This window comes from Marmota monax, unplaced genomic scaffold (genome assembly GCF_021218885.2).
Source record: "Marmota monax isolate L192 unplaced genomic scaffold, Marmota_monax_Labrador192_F-V1.1 WCK01_AAM20220418_F8-fsc00007, whole genome shotgun sequence".
NCBI lineage: Eukaryota > Metazoa > Chordata > Mammalia > Rodentia > Sciuridae > Marmota > Marmota monax.
Window position 1 is genome coordinate 11,645,119 of NW_026692781.1, and position 22,735 is coordinate 11,667,853.

At 33.3% G+C, this 22,735-nt stretch overlaps 1 protein-coding gene across 4 annotated transcripts in view; it reads left to right on the forward strand.

Moving 5' to 3' along the window:
* The window catches only part of Agps (alkylglycerone phosphate synthase), a 132,800-nt gene that overhangs the window by 13,610 nt on the left and 96,455 nt on the right, over positions 1 to 22,735 (forward strand). For 3 of the 4 annotated variants that reach the window (XR_009227023.1, XM_046447257.2, XM_046447258.2), the window contains exons 2-6: positions 10,204 to 10,293; positions 14,380 to 14,470; positions 17,689 to 17,809; positions 17,908 to 17,982; positions 22,220 to 22,291. Coding sequence is in view for 3 of the 4 variants with exons in the window: in XM_046447257.2 (XP_046303213.1) it covers positions 10,204 to 10,293; positions 14,380 to 14,470; positions 17,689 to 17,809; positions 17,908 to 17,982; positions 22,220 to 22,291 (449 nt within the window). In the remaining variant the exon portion in view is untranslated. The remainder of the gene's footprint in view (positions 1 to 10,203; positions 10,294 to 14,379; positions 14,471 to 17,688; positions 17,810 to 17,907; positions 17,983 to 22,219; positions 22,292 to 22,735) is intronic. The other variant, XM_058580220.1, reaches the window with a different exon arrangement.

The following is a 22,735-nucleotide window of genomic DNA, read 5'->3' on the forward strand; positions in this document are numbered from 1 at the left end:
TTTATTGAATGTTTGACTCGATGACTTAATTATAATGGAATTCTATCATTAAAAAGTAAGATTGGGGTTGGGGATGTGGCTTGAGTGGTAATGTGCTCACCTGGCATGCAGGGGGCGCTGGGTTCGATCCTCAGCACCACATAAAAATAAAAAATAAAAGATGTGTCTACCGAAAACTAAAAAATAAATATTAAAAAATTCTCTCTCTCTCTCTAAGAAAAAAAAAGATTGATTGATAAGGCCAGTGATGGGTTTTATAATAAACCCTCATGGAATTCTTTCATATAGATGAAAGAAAAATTGTTTCCTTGCAACAGAGATACTGCTTCAAGATTCAAGGATTGAGCAGCATTTTTACCTCAGGTTCAGGGAGCAGTTATACTTTTGAGTTTATGGTGTTGGTCTGTGTAAGGTCCTTATTTCTATTTTCTTGTCTCTGATTCCTAATTGTATCTGTCCCTCCCACAGGCACTCATGAATGTTCTTCTATATATGTTTTATAAAATATACAGTGTTATTTAGTGTGTCTATTTTAAGTTTGCTTAAATGCTATTATGCTATGGATCTTGTTTCTCCTTTTTGTTCACCGCTGTTTCTATATGTTTATCTGTCTACCTCATTGCTTCTGATTGTTGCATATTTCACTGAATGCATTTTCCACTTTACATATTTCTTCCTCTAGCGATGCCTCTAACTACTCTTACAGTGTTCCGGGGACTGTGTCAGACATTATTAGGGACATATAATAAGGGACTGTGTCCCTTATTAGAAACTGTGTATGAACTTCTCTATAGTATATATTGAGGAGTTGTGTTGCTGGGCCATAGACTTGACCTTACCTGTGAAAGCTTAGTACGTGGTTGCTGTGTGAAGTGGCTTATATGTAGGTCCCTCTTTTTCCTATTCTAGGTAACAATTTTCTGTATTCTTAAATTTCATATTTAAGTCACTTTATATTAGCACAGTGGGGAAAAATCAGAAAGTTGATTAATAACTCAAAGGACTAAATTTTTATTATAGCAACTAGACCTGAAAATCTTACAGTGGGGGTGCTGGGGATTTGGTTCAGTGGTAGAGCACTTCCCTAGTATGTGCAAGGCCCTGGTTTTGATCCCCAGCACTAAAAACAAACAAACAACAATAACAACAAAAACAAATGAACAACAACAAAAACTTAAAAATGGGGAGAATGAGGGGTATTAACTTTCCTCACCAGTGATCAAAGTTAATTAGCAAATAGATTAATTCGTGACGAAAACTAAAGTTGTTGTGCCTTGTGGCCATTTCACTTGTTCTATTTTTTCTCTCTGTAGGAAATAAAAGTATAATCAGATGAATTATAATATTTTATATTATATACTATAAAATATAGCGTGGTATATTTTATACTAGGCAAGAAGAAAAATTGTGTGGTTCAGATATTTGATGGTGTTGCATATCAAAGCCTGGTAGCATTATTATATTTTCTAAGTCAGATGTTACAATCTTGGAAACATGAGATGTTGCATTGTTAATTAAAAAGATTTTTTGGGGGGTAAAGGGTTCTTTTAAAAAGAATATATAAAATACTATAAACTATTGAGATTAATTTACCTATTGAAAAGGATTGAGGTAGTACATATTGTAAATAGTTTTAAAGTTTTCAGAAATAATTTTGTAGGACATGAATAACTAAATTGCTTAGATTAATTTACCTGTATGAAAAGATTGAGTCAGTACATAGTGTAAAGAGTCTTAAAAGGTTTCTTATTGAGTTTTTAGGAATAATTTTGGAGGACATGTAGACTAGATATAAATATGATTTTAAATTTATTTTATAGCATCTACATTTGAGATTAAACTGTAGGATAAAAAATATTGCAAAGCCTCCCCCAACCCATGGGCTTTCATATTTCTAATGGGAATTTAGCTCTATTTTTTCTTTTTTAAATAAAGAAGTCAGTAGGAAGGAAGAGCAGGAAGAAAAGATTAACATTAAACAGATACATGAGGTGGGATGGAAAGGGAGAGAAAAGGGAAATTGCATGGTAATGGAGGGAGACCCTCATTGTTATACAAAATTACATATGAGAGGTTGTGAGGGGAATGGGAAAATAAACAAGGAGAGATATGAATTACAGTGGATGGGGTAGAGAGAGAAGATGGGAGGGGAGGGAGGGGGGATGGTAGAGGATAGGAAAGGTAGCAGAATACAACAGTTACTAATAGGGCATTATGTAAAAATGTGGATGTGTAACCTATGTGATTCTGCAATCTGTATTTGGGGTAAAATTGGGAGTTCATAACCAACTTGAATCTAATGTATGAAATATGATATGTCAAGAGCTTTATAATGTTTTGAACAACCAATAAAAAAAAATAAAAAAAAAAGACATATTGTCCATTTACAAGTACAAAAACTAAAAAAATAAAAATAAATTTTAAAAGAAAAAAAAAAAAGAAGTCAGTAGGAATAGTGTTTCATTTATAGGATTTTCCTTTTTGGTATCTTTTGAAGAGTGTATGTGTTTTATTGATCAAGTCTTGGTATCTTTCTCATCACTTTTATTTTTTACTTCACTTTCAGAATTTCTTGTAGGTAATTCTGGCCTTAAGGTAATTAAGTGTACAAACAGATAATAAGGATAATTAGCACAAAAAATTCTTTAAGGACTTTAAAAAAAAAAAACACAAAAAAAACTTTGGCATGGGCTGGGGTTGTGGCTCAGCGGTAGAGCACTCGTCTAGGCCCTGGGTTAGATCCTCAGCACCACATAAAAATAAATAAATACAGGCATTGTGTCCCACTACAAAAAATAAATATTAAAAAAAAAACTTTGGCATATTGTACTATCTGTGGGATTGATTTGCCATTTAACTGATAAAGAGGTTGGTTAGTTTGAAATTTAGCACTTCAGTTTCATACTTCTGTTTCCACTTTTCAAAAATTCTGAGAATATGATATTTTTCTCATTTTTTTTAAACTGGAAAGTTTAGGCCAAAGTTTAGTTTTCATCTAAACTGAGTAGCATAGTATATCTTTTATCAGAATTTTGATTGTTGGAATTTTATCAGGGAAACTTAAAAATAAGTTGTTAGCTGAACTTTTTATTACCGCTAACTTGGAATGATAGTATGCTAAATAATTTTTTCCATTTCCTTATTTTGAAGTGAAAAATATCATAAGAAAATAGCAATGGTAGAAACCATCATTTATATCCAGATGCTTGCAATTTATTACTTGTATAGAGGAATAGTAATCTGATTAATCTATATGTAAACCAAGACTTACACTTAATCTCACATTTTAAGACTAAAGTAAGGAACTTTTTATGGTTTTAGTAAGAACAAGGATAAATCAAATATTTCACTTAAAGATAATATAAATAACAGCCTGGGAAATGCAGAAGGCTAAATATGTACACCAGGTATATTATGGAGAATACTGCCACCTTGTGTATATAGGATGCTATTTTTTAAAGTCTAAATTTTGTTTGGTTACACTAACTGAAACCGTACATTTAACACCATATGGTACTGTGATCAATGTGTAAGTATTTTTTTATGAAGTAAAATCAAACTTTTTTTTTTTTTTGGCAGTAGGGAGAGTCTTGTATTTTGAAGGTATTAAATTTGGTGTGGTTACCTCTAAGGATTGGAATGTCTGAGTGATCTTTCTGGTTAATTAACCTCTGGGGTTAGTTGAAAATTGCATTGTTCTATTTGAGTCTTATAGAATATTGGGAGATTCTTTTATCATTCTTCACTTAATGCTTGCTTGTAGTACTCTGGGATTATTATTCTGAATGGCAGAATTCATTTTACTATGGGGAGGTATACAGCATCTGGCTTAGTGATAAGCTGTATTCCTTTATTTCTAAATGTTTTCCTTCAGGTCAAGTACAGAAGAGTGACTGCAATAATAACATATAATAGTGCTTTGAAAATATCAATGTGGTGAAAAAGGGTTCCTGGAATTTTTTTTTTTTTAACCTGAGCACATGACTTAGTGGGTTTCAGATATTAACTCTCATGAGACTGGGAGCCAGACTTTAGATACTCACAGATATATTAGCCTTGTGATCTTCCTGGGCAGTTTATTTATCTGAAAACTGGGTGGTATCTAGGGATCTTTTTAGCTTTTGAATTCTGTGATATGTAAAGCTTACTCTATTTTTTAAATGCTATAATGCCTTTTAGTGGACTCACTATACTCTGCTACATGGGAAGTTATTTTAAAATTTAATGTAATCACATAGTTGTGTTTAACTTCCTATTATGGATTAATAATTCGAAGGGGATACATTAACATAAATTTAAAATAAAATCAGAAAATCAGAACCCTAGGAAATTTACCCACTTTTATCTAATACATGGGGTACTTGAAGATATCAGAAAGTTAGTTTTAGGGTAAATTGTATTTTAATTATGTACAGTTTACGCAATATAAAACTGTGTTGGCACAAATATATTCCAAATGCTTGCATTTCAACTTCTGGGAAAGATTCCTAAAAAGTTGGTATAGATATTGTAAATCCCTCATTCATAAATGTGTTAGCTTTCTGTTACTGTGACAAATACCTGAGATAGTCTCTTAATAAGAGTAAAGGTTTATCTTGGCTCACAATTTTGGAGGTTTTAGTCCATGAACATTTGGTCCCGTTGATTTCGTCCTGTGGCAAGACGGAATATCGGGAATTGAGGGTACAGCAAAGTCTTTTACTTCATGGCTAGGACATGGGAAAAAAGAGAGAGAAAGGAAGAGATCCACAGTCTCCTTCAAGAGCATGCCTTCCAGGGACCTAATAGTTCTTATAAAGGGCCCATCACCTCCCAATGGCACCATACCTAAGAACCAAGCCTGTGACACATGGGCCTTGGGGGTGGACATTCCAAATTTAAACTGTAGCAATGAGGAAGAATTTTCCAGTTGGGAGGAAAAAGAAGAGGGTACATTATCCCACATTTGAAAACCTGGAAATTCTATAGAGTATTAACCCAATTTGAATTTAAGACCAAAGCTTCTTGAGAATGTCAGTCTCTTTATTTTGGAGGATATAGCAACAGATTTTTCTTTCTTTTCTTTTTTTTTTGGATTAGGGCCAGCCTAATGACCTCATTTATTTATTTATTTATTTATTTATTTTTTATTGGTTGTTCAAAACATTACAAAGCTCTTGACATATCACATTTCATACATTAGATTCAAGTGGGTTATGAACTCCCATTTTTACCCCACATACAGATTGCAGAATCACATCGGTTACACATCCACAGTTTTACATAATGCCATATTAGTAACTGTTGTATTCTGCTACCTTTCTTATCCTCTACTATCCCCCCTCTCCTCCCCTCCCATCTTCTCTCTCTACCCCATCTACTGTAATTAATTTCTCTCCTTGTTTTTTTCCCATTCCCCTCACAACCTCTTATATGTAATTTTGTGTAACAATGAGGGTCTCCTTCCATTTCCATGCAATTTCCCTTTTCTCTCCCTTTTCCTCCCACCTCATGTCTCTGTTTAATGTTAATCTTTTCCTCCTGCTCTTCCTCCCTGCTCTGTTCTTAGTTGCTCTCATTATATCAAAGAAGGCTTAGACGAAAGAAATTAAAGGCATAAAAATAGGAAAAGAAGAACTTAAATTATCACTATTTGCGGACGACATGATTCTATACCTAGAAGACTCAAAAGGGTCTACAAAGAAACTACTAGAACTAATAAAATGAATTCAGCAAAGTGGCAGGATATAAAATCAACATGAATAAATCAAAGGCATTTCTGTATATCAGCGACAAAACGTCTGAAACGGAAATGAGGAAAAACACCCCGTTCACAATATCCTCAAAAAAAATAAAATATTTGGGAATCAACCTAACAAAAGAGGTGAAAGATTTATACAATGAAAACTACAGAACTCTAAAGCGAGAAATAGAAGAAGATCTTAGAAGATGGAAAAATGTACCCTGTTCATGGATAGGCAGAACTAACATCATCAAAATGGCGATATCACCAAAAGTTCTCTATAGGTTTAATGTAATGCCAATCAAAATCCCAATGGCATTTCTTGTAGAAATAGATAAAGCAAACATGAAATTCATATGGAAAAATAAAAGACCCAGAATAGCAAAAGCAACTCTAAGCAGGAAGTGTGAATCAGGCGGCATAGCGATACCAGATTTCAAACTATACTACAGAGCAATAGTAACAAAAACAGCATGGTACTGGTACCAAAACAGGCGGGTGGACCAATGGTACAGAATAGAGGACACAGAGACTAATCCACAAAGTTACAACTATCTTATATTTGATAAAGGGGCTAAAAGCATGTAATGGAGGAAGGATAGCATCTTCAACAAATGGTGCTGGGAAAACTGGAAATCCAAATGCAACAAAATGAAACTGAATCCCTTTCTCTCACGATGCACAAAAGTTAACTCAAAATGGATCAAGGAGCTTGATATCAAATCAGAGACTCTGATAGAAGAAAAAGTTGGGTCCGATCTACATACATATTGTGGGGTTGGCAACAGATTTTTCCTGCTTACTTTGATTCATTTTCTCATGCAGTGCTAAGGGTAAGCCCTTGTGACTATGTTTACTTTTTACTTTTGGATCATCTGGGAATAAGATTTTTTAATTCTAGGGCCTGGGATGGTGGCTTAGTGGTAGAGTGCCTGTCTAACATGTGCGAGGGACTGGGTTTGATTCTTAGCACCACATATAAATAAATAAAATAAAGATTCATTAACAACTAAAAAAATAGAAAGATTTTTGAATTCTAGGGATAATTTTAAGGAAATGATCCTCATTGTTAACCTACGTAATATGCCAAGTTCAACATCTGTACTGAAATGATTTCCTAGTATCTGGTGGTTGTAATACCAAAGCAAAATGACTACTTTGATAGTTTTACATTTATTTTGTGTAATGCCAAACTATTTTTGTTTTAATTAGATACACATGACAGTACAATGATCATGACATATCATACATTTGAATCAGATGGGGTATAATTTCTCATTTTTCTGAGTGTACAGATTGCAGAATCACATTGATCATGCAGTCATGTATATTAATGCCAAACTATTTTGTAGAACATAGAATTCATGCTATTTTGTAGAATACAGAATTCATGAAAAATGCTTAAATCCACTAATTAATAAAATGCATTCACATACAAATCTATGTATATAATTGAAAATATAATAAAGATTAATTTATTGAAATACACATTATTATGGAAATATAATTAAAATATTTGTAAATGGTACTTATAAATGGTACTTCATAAACATGAAGGAAATTTAATCATTAAAAAACAAAGTGAAAGATAACTTGCTTTTAGAAAGTATAATCTTAAGAAAATGGGTGTCAGTGATAACGTTAATCATGAGGTTTTTCTGTAGGGAATTCCCCTAAACTCTTTCCCAAAACTTCTCTTTACAATGAAGTAGGAATATTGTGGCATTAGAAGAAAATATTGGGCATTAATTTATAACTCACTCATTATGAATGCTTCTGGATTGATACTCTTGAGGTATTTTGAATAATTTATGTATAGGAATTATATTTTCATTGATAATTGTAATTTTAAAGAGAGCATTCTAGTTTGTCTCAGTTTTATATATAGAGATTTTAAAAAAATATTTATTTTTTAGTTATAGGTGGACACAATACCTTTATTTTATTTTTATGTGGTGTTGAGGATTGAAGCAGTGCCTCATGTATGCTGGACTAGCACTGTACCTCGGAGCCACAACCCCAGCCCTTTTTTTTTTTTTTTTTTAATTTTTTATTGTTGGCTGTTCAAAACATTACATAGTTCTTGATATATCATATTTCACAATTTGATTCAAGTGGGTTATGAGCTCCCATTTTTACCCCATATACAGATTGCAGAATCACATCAGTTACACATCCATTGATTTACATATTGCCATACTAGTGTCTGTTGTATTCTGCTGCCTTTCCTATCCTCTACTCTCCCCCCTCCCCTCCCCTCCCCTCCCCTCCCCTCCCCTCTTCTCTCTCTGCTCCCTCTACTGACATTCGTTTGTCCCCCTTATATTATTTTTCCCCTTCCCCTCACTTCCTCTTGTATGTACTTTTGTATAACTCTGAGGGTCTCCTTCCATTTCCATGCATTTTCCCTTCTCTCTCCCTTTCCCTCCCACCTCTCATCCCTGTTTAATGTTAATCTTCTTCTCATGCTCTTCGACCCTACTCTGTTCTTAGTTACTCTCCTTATATCAAAGAAGACATTTGGCATTTGTTTTTTAGGGATTGGCTAGCTTCACTTAGCATAATCTGCTCTAATGCCATCCATTTCCCTGTAAATTCTATGATTTTGTCATTTTTTAATGCAGAGTAATACTCCATTGTGTATAAATGCCACATTTTTTTTATCCATTCATCCATTGAAGGGCATCTAGGTTGGTTCCACAGTCTAGCTATTGTGAATTGTGCTGCTATGAACATCGATGTAGCAGTGTCCCTGTAGCATGCTCTTTTTAGGTCTTTAGGGAATAGACCGAGAAGGGGAATAGCTGGGTCAAATGGTGGCTCCATTCCCAGCTTTCCAAGAAATCTCCATACTGCTTTCCAAATTGGCTGCACCAATTTGCAGTCCCACCAGCAATGTACAAGTGTACCCTTTTCCCCACATCCTCGCCAGCACTTGTTGTTGTTTGACTTCGTAATGGCTGCCAATCCCTTGAATAGAGAGATTTTAAGAGATTTCAGTATATGTATTGAGTTATCTATCTGGTTCAGTTCATGTTCCACTTGTTTGCAACTCTTGAACTAGAGCAAGAATTAGGGTTGTAATAAAGTATTTGATTGTCAGTTGTTATTTTTCTCTCCCCTGAGAATTATGGACCATTTTCTAATAAGCACATCTTTATTTTGAATTATTATTTTTTAAAGAAACATCTAGCTGGGGATGAGTCTGACTGTGCCGCTGTGTCTGATTGTTTTGAGATTTTATTGCAGCAGATTGCTTTCTGGATAAAGAACAGTTTTCTTCAAATTATTTTCATCATAAACTTCATACTTCAATTTATAGTAAGAAGATTTATTAACAATTTATTTTGGTAGCCAAGATGACATCAGGGCACTATGATAAAACATGTAATAAAAACTGACTTTTCTGTGTGTTGCCTATTGTGTTCTGCACAGTTTCAGATCTATCTATTCCTATGTACTTTGTAAAATTGAGCAATTGCATCATTGATTTTAATGAAAATGATTTTTAAAACTGAAATATTGGCATATTAGAAATTTTAAAAAGCATGTTTTGGAGTATTGAAATCTGGAATAGTCATTAATTGTTAGGATATATAGGTAAGGGGGAGAGAGTGCTAGTTACTTAGAAGTTTAAGGATTTAGAAAGTTTGAGTCCAGTACTGAGATTTTTAATTTATGTTATAGAAAGTGTCTGTTACTAATGAACCTATCTTGTAAATTGGTCTTTTTCATTATAGCAGAAGATTAACAATTGTATTTTTTTTTCTAATATAGGTGAAACTTTGTCTCCTGTTCAAGTGAATTCTTAGTTTTTTTTTTTAAAATTAATTTCTTCCTTCCTCCCTCCCTCCCTCCCTCCCTCCCTTCCTTCCTTCCTTCCTTTTGTCAGTCTTAGGTGAATACAATATCTTTATTTTATTTTATTTTTTATGAGGTGCTGAGGATCGAACCCAGTGCTTCACATGTGCTAGGCGAGCACTCTACCACTTGAGCCACAATTCCAGCCATATTTATTTTTATGTGGTGCTGAGGATCGAACCCAGGAACTTGCAAGTGCTAGGCGAGCACTCTACCGCTGAGCCACAACCCCACCCCCATAAGCCACAATCCCAGCCCCGAATTCTTAGTTTTAATTGCTGAATATTTTGGGGGCATCCTGTAATTTAAACTTAATGACATATACAAAATGAAGCATACTCTGATCACATCTTTTCCTTTAGATCTTTTTCTTCTCCTTTTGATTACATTGAATTCATTGAGTATAGTCCTCTGAAAAGCATGTACTGTTCATTAGAATGAATCTATAGTTAGAAATATTAATATATAGACATTTTAATATGTGGTCATTTTCAACTAATAAAATACTGGTGGACATAAGGTCTTTTAAATGATTGTGAAAGTTAATGGTCAATAATATGCTGCTTAGTTTTGATGTGTTAGCATCGGTCTTATTTATAGATTTTTCTTCTCTTTATTAGGCAAGAAGTTATGAAATGGAATGGATGGGGATATAATGATTCCAAGTTCTTCTTCAATAAGAAGGGTGAAGCTGAGTTGACTGGGAAAAGGTAATCCTGTTTGTTTATTCCTTTCTTTCCTTCTTTCCCTTTTTCTCTCTACAAAAAATTTTAAACATAAAAATAGAAAAGATAGTATAATGATCCTGCCTTCATTTAAAAATTATGAGCATTTTGCAATAATTCCTTCCTTTTTTTTCTATATTTTTAATTCTGACATTATGTCTAAATATTTATATATGCATCCTTTAAAAAAATAAGGACCTAATACTATAGGTCACACTTCCAAGATAGCAAACATTTTATAATAATATCTAATTATTCAGTCCATATTAACATTCCCCTAAATTGTCTCACAAATTCCTTTTGTAGGTAGTTTATTTGCCTCTGAATCCAAACAAGGTCTTCAGCCATCTTACCACCCAATCAATATCCATGCCATTGATTTATTAAAAGTAACTTCATATTTATTATTCACATCTCTGTATGGGTTATAATGAAAAGTAATAATTTTAGGTCTGTGCAAATATAAATGCTATTTAAAAAATGAATTTCTGAGATATATTGGGGAGAAATGATGAAGAAAGGTCATTTTTATGACAGTTTTCACATTTCTGAAACGTTCTGGTAATATGTTGATGAGAATTATTAAGGATATTTGTTCAGTCATACCTCAGAAGAATTCTAAAGGATATTTGTGTTGTTAAGTGTTTATTTTAGAGGTAGAGAGAATTGTGAAATGTCTTCTTAGTTGACTTTAAACAACACTGCTCCTACCAAAACTGTATTAGTTTGTTTTTGAATTTTTATGTAACTTTTGAAAATGCAGTGAGTATAAATATGCACTATGTGAATGCTGGTTTTAAAAAAATAAATATGGAGACTAAGTGGAAAAAAATGGGATTAGATGTATTATTAAAATGTCAGTAAAGGAAGTAAATTTTATTGTTTTTTTTTCTTATTTATTTATTTATTTTTAGTTGTCAGTGTACCTTTTTTATTTTATTTATATGTGGGGCTGAGGTTCAAAGGTTCAAACCCAGTACCTCACACACGCTAGGCAAGCGCTCTATCACTGAGCTACAACCCCAGCCTGTTTTTTTTTTTTTTTTTTTATGAAGTTATTTCTTTTCTTTGCAACATAATTGTAGTGCTGGTCTATTTTTTGACTTCTCTATATTCTGTACCTGAAGTAAAACATCAGGAGTAGTAAGTAGAAACTAATTTTCACGAAGGTATGAAGAAGTACATTTACATTAGCTTTTTAATAGGAAAAATAAACATCTGTGTTCTCATTTTTATTCTTAAATATAACTGGGCAGCATGCAGATAGAGGCTTACTTGAGAACTTATGTAATTCAGGTAGAAAAAGGGATTTCTTGTTAAAGTAAATTAACCAGTGTTCTTAATCTTGAGTTTTTATGTTTTAAATAGAATAATGTCTAATATAGTAGAAACCTACCTAGATTTTCTTCAAAATCTTTTGGAGAAAGATTTTGAAGATTTTTTTCAAAATCCTTTGGAGAAAAAAATAAATTTTCTAAACTTAGAAAACCAACTTTATTTTCTTTTAAACACCTCCTCATTTTTCTCTCTGTCTCTTTGAACCTGAAGGTACATTATTTCTATTGTATGGGAGGGGGCATGTTGTCATTTGTGTTGCAGCATAGTGCCATTTAAAGCATAAGACTCCTGGAGCCTTCTGTTGAGTACTGTAGGTAATGGAGTGGTTTATATTAGAAATGTATGTGGGTATGTGACGTAATTAGTCACAGAAAACATCACAGGTAACTGCCTTAGTGGATCCCATGTTTAGCATCTGGTTCTTATTTTAGGTGTTCTGGCGCTTGGTTTGTCATTTTTCCCAGGGGAGATCAAGCTGTGGAGACTTGACACATGGACCACACTCATGAGAGAGATTTTAAAAATTAAACCCCAGTGTATTCATTGATGGTTTGATTATTCCTATACTTGTTTCTGCCCTTTCTTAGTTAAAGTATCTAGAGAACAAAATTTGTAATTCAATTATTGTTAGAAGAGCAAAAATTAAGAGCAAAAGGGATTTCAGTGACCCTGATAGACATTTTTGTCCAGGCAGTAACAGAACCAGATAATTTATCTGTTGGGTTTACACACAGGAAGATTGTCACTACTGCCAGTCTTAATAGAAATGATTCTTTAAAGGCATCATTTCTTTGTGTCATTTCTCAGTGAGTCAGAGTTCTTGGGGGAAAGGAAGAATAAGGGTACATCTAACCGTAAGAGCTTGCAAGGAGACCAGGAAAGTGAATATCTGGTGTATGCATGTAAGTGGAAGGTAGCTCTTGCCTCCCTCCAAGACTTATGCAAAGGGTAATTCCCCGAGCATAAAAGTGAAATTTAGACAACCTAAGATGAAATGTGTAACACACAACAGTACTAAAATTAAGTAACTAAATAATAGTCAATTCTCATTTTGGTGCTTCAGGGAACACCTTTATCTTTTCACAGACAGGATAATAAAGTGAATTGAATTCAGGCATAACTTTCTCTAAGTCTAGTCGAGTTTCCTGAGGATAATGGGTGAATCATTAGATTTCTCTGGTATCAGAAAGTGTTGCAAATTTCTTTCTTTCTTTTTTTTTTTTTGGTAGTGCTGGGAATTGAACTTAGGGCCCTGTGCATGCTAGGCAAGTGTTCTACCATTCTGTTTGTTCTCTCTACTGGAATAGTGACTACTAGAATCTCTTTTTTTCCCCCCTCCATTAAAAAACACACACACAGAACAAAAGTAGCAATAGGAGGACATAAACTACCATCTTGGAAAAAATTAATTTGATATTACCTCATACCACATACACAGATTATTTTCAGATAGAATGTAGACTTAAATGTATAAGCTAAAACTGAAACTGCTAGGAGAATATACAGAATTCTTTCTGAGTTTGAGGTTTTCGAAAAGCAGAGAACAAAGAATATTAACTAACAAAGGAAAAAAATAAACAACATTAAAATATAGAATTTTTTTATCAAGACTCTAGTAATAGAGAGTGAAAATGTAAATCATAGAGTATGATAAAATGTTTAATACATATATTCCTGATTTCATAATATGTAGACAGTTCTGGTACATCAATAAGCAAATAATAATAACCCAAAAGAAAAATGACCAAAAAACTTGAACTGGCATACAAAACAAAGAATATCTGAAATGAGATACCAACAGAATGTTTGAGAGTTTCAATTATAGAATTTCTGTTTTGTTATTTATTATAATTTTTATTTCTATGCTGAAATTTCTGTTCCTTACTGGGAGCATATTTTTTTCTTTGGTCCTTTAGCCAAGTTGTTATTAGCTGCTTTAAAATCCTTGTGTGCTATTTCCAGTATCTTGGATCATCTTTGGGTCAGTTGTCATTATTTCTTTTTTCTTTTGCTGATGGATCACATTTTCTTGTTTGTTCATGTTTAATAATTCTGGAGTGAGTCTTGGATGTTGTGATTGATATGTCCTAGAAACTCAGGATTCTTCTGGACTCTGTTATATTCTGCCATAGAGACTTTTAATTTTTTTCCCCCTAAATCAAGCATTTAGTTTGACTGATGTCAGACTCCAAATACTGCTCCTCTGAATCGATAAACAATTATGTTGTCTTTTCAGTTCTTTTAAGCTTATCTGGGGTGTTTATAAGACTCTCATACATATTCTACCCATGTATAATTCAGGGTCAGCCAGATGTTTGGACAGAGTTGAAACATAGGTCCCTCCTATAGGTTCTGTGATTTCTCTGTATGCTTTCCAGATGGCTGCGTTTACTACAAACACTCCCTTCTTCTGCTTCTTTAAGCTCTTTTTAAAAATTTTTTGTTACCTCAACAGCTGTAGCTCTCCCCATTGTCAAAACTGTTTAAAAAGCAAAGCAAAACTGGATATTTACATAGTGCTTTTTCCTTCTTCCAAACGTAGCATACCTACTTTTGTTCCATCTATACCGTCTTCAGATAGCTAGGTTTATTTTGTTTTTGTTTAGAGTTGATAGTTATATGTTGGAGGGTTAGTTTGATAGGAACTATTTGACCATTACTAGAAGCAGAATCTAAGCTTCAAATTTAAATGGAGATACCTTACTCTAAAATTTTATCTTCTTTGTATCTTAGGTACCCTCTTAGTGGCTTGACTTTACCAACTCTTAAGGAATGGATCCAAAATACACTTGGAGTAAGTCTGGAACATAAAACTACCTCTAAAGTAAGCAAATAAGAATAATTACTAACTTCCTTAACTGTTTTTTTTTAATCCCAAATTAATTAGATTTATCTTTGTAATTTGTTGTGTTTGCTTTAATACAGTTATGGTTTCTTTTTTATGAAGCCCATTAATTATATAGGTCTTGTCAGGTTTTGTAGAAGGAGTTTTTTCTCATAGTGTCTAGATTCTAAATTTCAGAATTTAAGAATTATTTGACTAGTTTTTTTCTCCTTTCTGAGTTTTGATTATTTTTAATTTAAGAAGTGGGAGTAATAACTGTTATACCTCTCACAGGGTGGTAGTATTGTACAAATTAGTTAATTCTGTGAGTATTTTATTATAGAAATGAAAGTTGCTGTTATTTTTATTTTTAAAATTTCTTTCTTTCTTTTTTTTTTTTTTAATAATGTTTTTTAGTTGTAGATGGACACCTTTATTTATTTATCTTTAGGTGGTGCTAAGGATAGAACCCGGTGCCTCACATGTGCTAGGTGGGTGCTCTACCACCGAGCTGAAATCCCAGCTCCTAAAATTTATTTATTTTTTTTGGTTCCAGGGATTGAACCTAGGGTGCTTAATCACTGAGCCACATCCCCAGCCCTTTTTATGTTTTAAATTTTAAGACAGGGTCTCTGTAAGTTGTGAGGGGCCTTGCTATAAGTTGCTGAGACTGGCTTTGATTTTATGATCTCTTGCCTCTGCCTCCTGAGCTACTGGAGTTACAGGTGTGTGCCACTGTGCCCAGCTAAATTGCTGTTATTTTTAGATAACAAAATAATAGGCAGTAATCTATGATATATAGAATAAAATAAAATTGTTATGTTATACTTAATAGTAAACATTTAGAATATTTGAAAAATTACCAAAAAACTTAAAAACTTAAAGATATGAATGACAGAGAATTTTAATTTGTTTGTGTAGTTTTTATTTTCTGAAAGATTAAAAAACTTTAAACTGGCCGGGCATATAATCTCGGCTACTTGAAAGGCCGAGGCAGGAGTATGGCAAGTTTGAGGCCAGCCTGGGCAATCTATTGAGATTCTGTTTCAAAAAAAAGAAAAAATGCAAGTATGTGCTTCAGTGATAAAGTGTTGCCATAGCGTGCACCAGCTCCAAGGTTCAATCCACAGTTCTACAAAGGAAAAAAAAAAAAAAGAAAAGAAAAAATCAATAAACTGTATACATAGGAAACCAATGAAATATTTATCACCTCTTTATATTGTTATTGTTATTAGTTTGCTATACCAGAGGTATTCTGCATGTCCCTCCAATTGGATATGAATTTCCTAAATATAGGGGCTTTGTCATTCATGATATTCTTCACTGTAACCAATATATTATTAAGTATTGGTAGTCAGTGGGTAATTGCTAGATTTATTTATAAATCTAGTTATTTTATTCTAGTGATTAAATGAGACTGCTGAACAAGCCATGCAACATGCCACATGCTTGTAATCCTAGCTATTCAGAGGCTGAGGCAGGAGGATCACACAAGTTCAAGACCAGCTTGGCAATGTAGTGAGAACCCATCTCAAAAATAAATAGAAAAGGCTGGGGATGTAGCTCAGTGGTAGAACTACATCCTGGATTCAGTCTTCAGTATTACTAAAATAAAAAAAAAAAAAGAAAAGAAAAGAAAAAGTGGGACTGAATAGCTAATTCCTGCCCCTACCAAACCAAATTATTTTTTCTTATGTCTCTTTTATCATCTCTTAAATTCTTTTTCTGTCTCAACTATTTGTGAATACTTTTTATCTTTGACATTGATATAACACATGGTATATTCAGATATATCACCACATTTCAGATACATTCCATTTTTATGCTTTTGAGCCCTTTTCAATTTTTAATAACTTAACTTATTGTTATTATTATTTTGAGGTGTTCTTTTAGTAATTTCCTTCTAGTACAGGATAAATTCTATGAGGTTCTTTTCTTTTTTTCCTATTTAACTCACTGCTATATCCCTAAGCTAGGTCCATGCCTAGCTTATAGCAGCTAGCAATCAGTATTTGTTATATGAATAAAATTCATAAGAGACCAGGAATATAGAAATATCATATGCTTTTCTTTATATATTCTTGTACTTTTTTCCCTGAATACTATATCATAGTTTTTTGTTTTTTAAGATTTGCTAGACATGCTATTAGGTTCTTTTCACAAAAATTAGCACGTTTAATCTGCTTTCCTCATAGTATTCTTACACATTTGGGGGTGGGTTTTTGTCAGCTTTTTTGTCACTGTGACCAAAAGACCTATCAAGAACAATTAGAGGAGGAAAAGTTTTTTAGGTTCACAGTTTCAGAGGTATCAGTCCATAGAGGGCTGACTCCATGGTGCTAGGCCTGAGGTGAAGCAGAACATGATGGTAGAAGAGTGTGGGGAGGAAAGCAGCTCAGGATGGGGAGTCAGGAAACAGCACTGCTCACCAGGGACAAAATATAAACCCCAAAGGAACACCTCTAGTGACCTGTCTTTTCTAGCCACACTCTACCTGCTTACACTTACTTGCCCAGTTAATTCATATCAGTGGATTAATACACTGATTAGGTTAAGGCTCTCATAATTCAAGTATTTCACCTTGAAACCTCTTGCATTGTCTCACACATGAACTTTTGGGGGACATCTCATATCTAAACCTTAACAGTGGTGTTAATCTCATATAACAGATGAAGAAGCCGAGTCTCACAGAAGTTGAGTGACAAAGTCAGTGTCTCATAGTTTTGACCTTAAAGTTCAACATTAGTTTTCAAAATACGTTTTAGCTGAAATTGGGTATTCAGTTTATAATTGTGTCATGAGATTTTTCAGCCCATTAAAATTTTTTATTACTGTTATTGATCTTTTTAAAATGGTCAGTGAAGACTAGGAGATGATAATGTTTATCTACAGGGAAAAATATGGATAATGCAAAACACAAATAGCTCTTTCCCACTCTCCTTAAACTAAAATTGAAGATTTGTGACGACTTTCTTCCCTGTTCTGGATTGCAGATAATGAAAAGTGGGTCATAGAAGCCAAGAGGAAATGTGGGACTTCTGTAATTCATGTGATAGTATATAATTAACCAGACTATTTGTAATTTTCCACTGTCAAAAGTTGGTTTCTGTGTTTACTGCTTCTAACTTTGAATGCAAAAAGAAATCTGCATTTCATAGTCACTCTCCTGAACAGAGGTATTCAAAATTTATTTTCTGGAAATAAATTTTATTTTCTAGGCATCCTTAAATCCTAGTGATACTCCTCCTTCAATTGTAAATGAAGATTTTCTTTGTGAACTTAAAGAAACTAATATTTCATATTCACAAGAAGCAGATGATCGAGTATTTAGAGCTCATGGTAAGCTACTTTAAATTGGCACCATTTACTTTTAATTAAAAATTTTCTAGGTTTTATAAAGATATTTTTACATTTTTTCTTTTTAAAATCACAAACAGGTCATTGTCTTCATGAGATATTTTTGCTCAGGGAAGGAATGTTTCAGCGAATTCCTGATATAGTTTTATGGCCAAGTAAGTTATTTTTTTCTCTTTGTACCATTAACTTAGTATTGTTAAATATTAAGTAAATTTAGTACTTGAAATATGTACTTTTTAATGTATGAGTTAAATATAAATAGTGATATTTTTAAGAACTTAGTAAAGGCCTTGAAACTCTTTCTTGATGAGATTGTTCTGAACAGTAGATTTTTAAGGATTACTGTTGATTATTAAGTCTTTAAGTTAAATGTATATAATTGCATTTAATGATCAGTAGAAAAATATATATTTTATTCATTTGGAAGCTTAGTGAAATTAGTACAATTTATTCAGATACATAGAAATTATTAATAAATACAATTACTGTAAAACTAAAAATAATAGTAATTTGGTAACATTAGTTTTTGGGCTAAAAAGTAAGGTTATGTGGTAAAACAAGGTGTTTAAAAATATATGATATACTTACTATCTTTGAAATGAATAAGTTTTGAGAAATTAACATTTTGGATTTGGTTTGGGAAAGAAGATGGATGAACTTTTTGTTATTTTCCTCTTGGTAAGGAATTAGGTACTATATTTATTACATTTTTTTAAACTATCTCTTTTACCATATAATTTAAAGCAGGGAAGGTATGTCGTTCCTTGCTGTCCATGATAGCATTGTTAAAAAAGTTATATTGATTTCCAGATCACTTTTTTCTTAAGATTTTCCACTTCAAAGTATATAGAATATTTTATTTTTCAGAAAGTTGGTTCATTCATGAATTCTGAGGTCTTAGATAAGATCCTTCCACTTTGTAGGAACTTTCTGAAGGAAAAATGATACCTAAGATGGGGAGAAAAAGGAGGTAAGATAGGAAAATCCAAGATCATATGTAGCAGAGATGAAATTAGTTTCCTGATTCTTGGGATGTATATTCTCCCACACATTTGGAATAGTTATGGTCTTTTGTCTCCATTTAGTATAGAAATTTAGTTGTAAAGAAAAAGAAAAAGGAAAAGTTATTTCAAATAGAAGAAATATTTTGTTTTGCCTGCTGATTTTTTTTAGTAACTTTAGGCTGCTTCTTTACTAAGATTTGTGGAAGGTTTATTCCTTTTTTTAAATTTGAAAATTCTTTTTTCATTTTTTATTTTGTTGGTACCAGGGATTAAACCCAGAGGTACTTAACCACTGAGCCACATCCCCTTTTTAATATTTTATTTAGAGAAGGGTTTTGCTAAGTTGCTTAGGGCCTCAATAAGTTGCTGAGGCTGGCTTTTTAAATTAATTAATTAGTTAATTAATTTTTTTTTACAGTAGAATGCACTTTGGAGTATTGTACACAAATGGAGCACAACATCTCTTTCCTCTGGCTGTACATGGTACACAGTCACTCCAGTAGTGTGATTATACATGTATATAGGATAAAAATGTCTGTCTCATTCTGCTGTTCTTTCCATCCCAAAAGCCCCACCCCTCCCCTCAATCCCCTCTAAGCAAACCAAAGTTTCTTCACATCTCCCCCAACCCCCCACTATGGATTAGCATCCGCTAATCAGAGAAAACATTCGGACTTTTGTTTTTTTGGGTTTGGCTTATTTCACTTAGCATGATATTCTCTAGTTCCTTCCATTTACCTGCAAATGCCATAATTTCATTCTCTAAGACTGAGTAATAGTCCATTGTATATACCACATTTTCTTTATCCATTCAATCCTTTTTTTTTTTTTTTAAACTAGAAAACATGAAAGCAAAATTTGTTGATTTTCATTGGCCACAGGAAACTTAATAGACCTTCCTTTAACGTATCTTGAGAAGAAATTTCAAGTGTGTCTTCTGGGTATTTTCATTATGTTTCAATATTGAAGTACTGAGAGAATTCCAAAGTGGAAGTATGTTTTTCTTTAAGAAGTCCAGGTATTTTTAAAAAGCCAAATGTAGGAAACAGAAATAGTTGCCACACACAAATATCTTTTCTTTGTAAAATCCTACCCATTTGGTTAGTTCCTACATGTCTGTGCTTGTCCATTTTATTTTCCTCACCCCAATTTCTAGTTCGGTCTTTTATTAGTGTGTAACTGGGTTTTTGCAATAATAGCTTTAAAGGTTTTGATGCCTCAAGTTTCTTAACTCTTCAGATCTCCTGTACACTCTCCAGAGGTTTAATTTTTGTGAAAGAATTCCTTGCATTTTATGTCATACTTTATTTATCTATATGAATGGTGTATTCCTGGATGAATCAAGTTTTTAACTTTATTCTGTTGAATCTTCTGCTATGAGAGCTTTATAGTAATAGTTTTGTTTCCCATCACATTGTCAGTTCACAGTGACCTTTATTTAACTTTGATATCAATTCTTATTGTTGATGCTTCTAAATTTTCCTTTGCATGAGGGCAACTTTTGAGGCAGTGCAATTTGAGGTAATTCCATGGAATAGAATTGACTGTCTCACCTTGCAGTTTGGAGACCACACCTGTCCAAGTCTGTATTTGAAGTTATCTTTAAGTCTATTTAATCTGAATCTGAATTCTACATATTGCTTTAATGGAATGGCTATGGCTTGTTTAAGAGTAAAGACTTTGTGATATATGTAACTTCCCTGCTCTGGTGTCATCTTTAAAGCAGGATTTTCACCATTGTGACCTTTCCACAGTGTGCATATTTTGACCTTTAGTTTGGACAGATGGTTAGTCACTCATATAATGCATGTTTTTGGTGTAAGTATGCTTATAAAATTTAAAATTTCCTTTAGCGAAAACATTTTAAAAATTACTTCACTTAATAATACCAGAACTTCAGGCCAAGGAAAACATAGGCTTCGCTAATGTTCTAGTGCCACTCATATTTAGTCTCAGCACCTCTTACTTAGCATTTACAGTCTTCCATAGTTAGGTTTTTCTTACTTAGATAACTTTAACACTGATAAAGAGCCCTTTAGTTAGGTGCTGGTCTATTTTGTGTAAGATTTTAATGTTTTTCTAAAAAGCAGAAAAAAGAATCATTAATGAAGTGTTAAAATTAGTGGGTGAAAGTATGATGAGAAACATACTATTTACATATCTAAAGATATTTACTGATTTCAACAGGAAATATACCTACCAGACAATCTAACCTGTTAGGGTTTTTACCCCCCACCCCCACCCCGTTCCCTCCTGACCTGTGGGAGAGATTGGGGCAGCACGCCCTGGCCAGGACAGGCCAAGAAAGGTAAAGGTCAACTGGCCGCCCACACCCAGGCCCCCCCCCCCCCCAGGACAATCAGGCGGGCCAGGGAGAACAGTCAAAGCAGTATCTCCTTTAATGAGAAAACATACATAGCTAATATAATGTACAGGAACCAATCAGGGTAAAGGTCAGCAGGGTTGGGAATCTACACCCAACCTACAGACAGTAATGGGAGACATGAGCTGACCTTGAGGGCAGAAGAGTTCTGAGCCTGTCCTAGAGGTGGTCCGATTCTTCATCACAACCCTTGGCAATGCCTTCTGGCTAATTGCTAGGTCCTCTCTTAGCTACCTATGGCCCCAGGACTGGGAAGCGAGTAGCAGCCAGCAAGTTTCCTCTTTTCTGATGCAACATGCCCCAGGTTACATCATGCCCTACACTAACCAAATGAACAAAGTTAACATTACTGGAAATAAGACATGTCTGTGTGTGCATCATGTGTCTCCAGAAGTATTGCACTAAGAAAGGCACAATATCCACTTCTGTGTAATTACTATCAAAATGTAAAATCTGTTTAATCATGAGGAAACATACAAATCCAAACTGAGGATGTTTTATGAAATAACTGAACAGTGTTCTTCAAAAGTGTCATGGTCATGAAAGTCAGAGATAGGCTTCGGAAATGTGTAGCTTTAAAGAAGAATGAGGAGATGTGACCAGCTAAAATCACTGTGTGATCTGGATTTGACCCTGAACCAGAAAAGGGAACTTTGGTGAGACAATTGACCACAGTTAAGGTCTGTAAATTAGTTAATTGTTTTTAGTATTAATTGCTTGGTTTTGTTAAGTGGACTTTTGTAATATAAGATGTTATTGTTTGGGGATGTAAGGTGAAGGGAATTCTTTGTAGTATTTAGTGGCTTTTTTGTAAATCTGAAATTATTTCAAAATGAAAAGTTGAAAAGAACTTGTTATGTCTTAATACAGCTGTTTAGTGCATTAATGAATAAGCAAAGAAAAAGTTTGGATGCTAAATAACTTTATAGACCCTTATTTTTTTAGGATTATCCAGATATTATTCATATCCCTTTAATTAATGTATTTTCCTTTTTTTTTCAACAGCATGTCATGATGATGTAGTTAAGATTGTGAATCTAGCATGCAAATATAACCTTTGTATCATACCAATTGGTGGTAGGTATTGTGCTTTTATATTTAAATCTGATATAAATTTGTTTTATTTAAAGTATTTGTATTTTAAGTGTTTATGTTGTCTGCTGAAAAAAAACATTTCTATAATTTTAATGAGTTTTTTTTAAGGAGTCCCTTTATTGTATCCAGAATTAATTATTTTGTTTATTTTTATGTGATGCTGAAGGATCAAACCCAGTGCCTCACATGTGCTAAGGCACATACTCTGCTACTGAGCAATAGCCCCAACAGATGAGATTATTTAAAAAAAATTGGTTGATGCTGCTTATTTCTGTTCTGAAGAGGTTTACCTAAACTGAGACTTGGCGTACAAACTTTTAATTCCTGGTTTCTTTTTTCTTGGTGGATCATAGTTGAAACTGTAATTTAATGCCTAAATAAGAAAATGTTCCTGCTTTAGTAGTTACTTTCTAATCTGTATGTTTA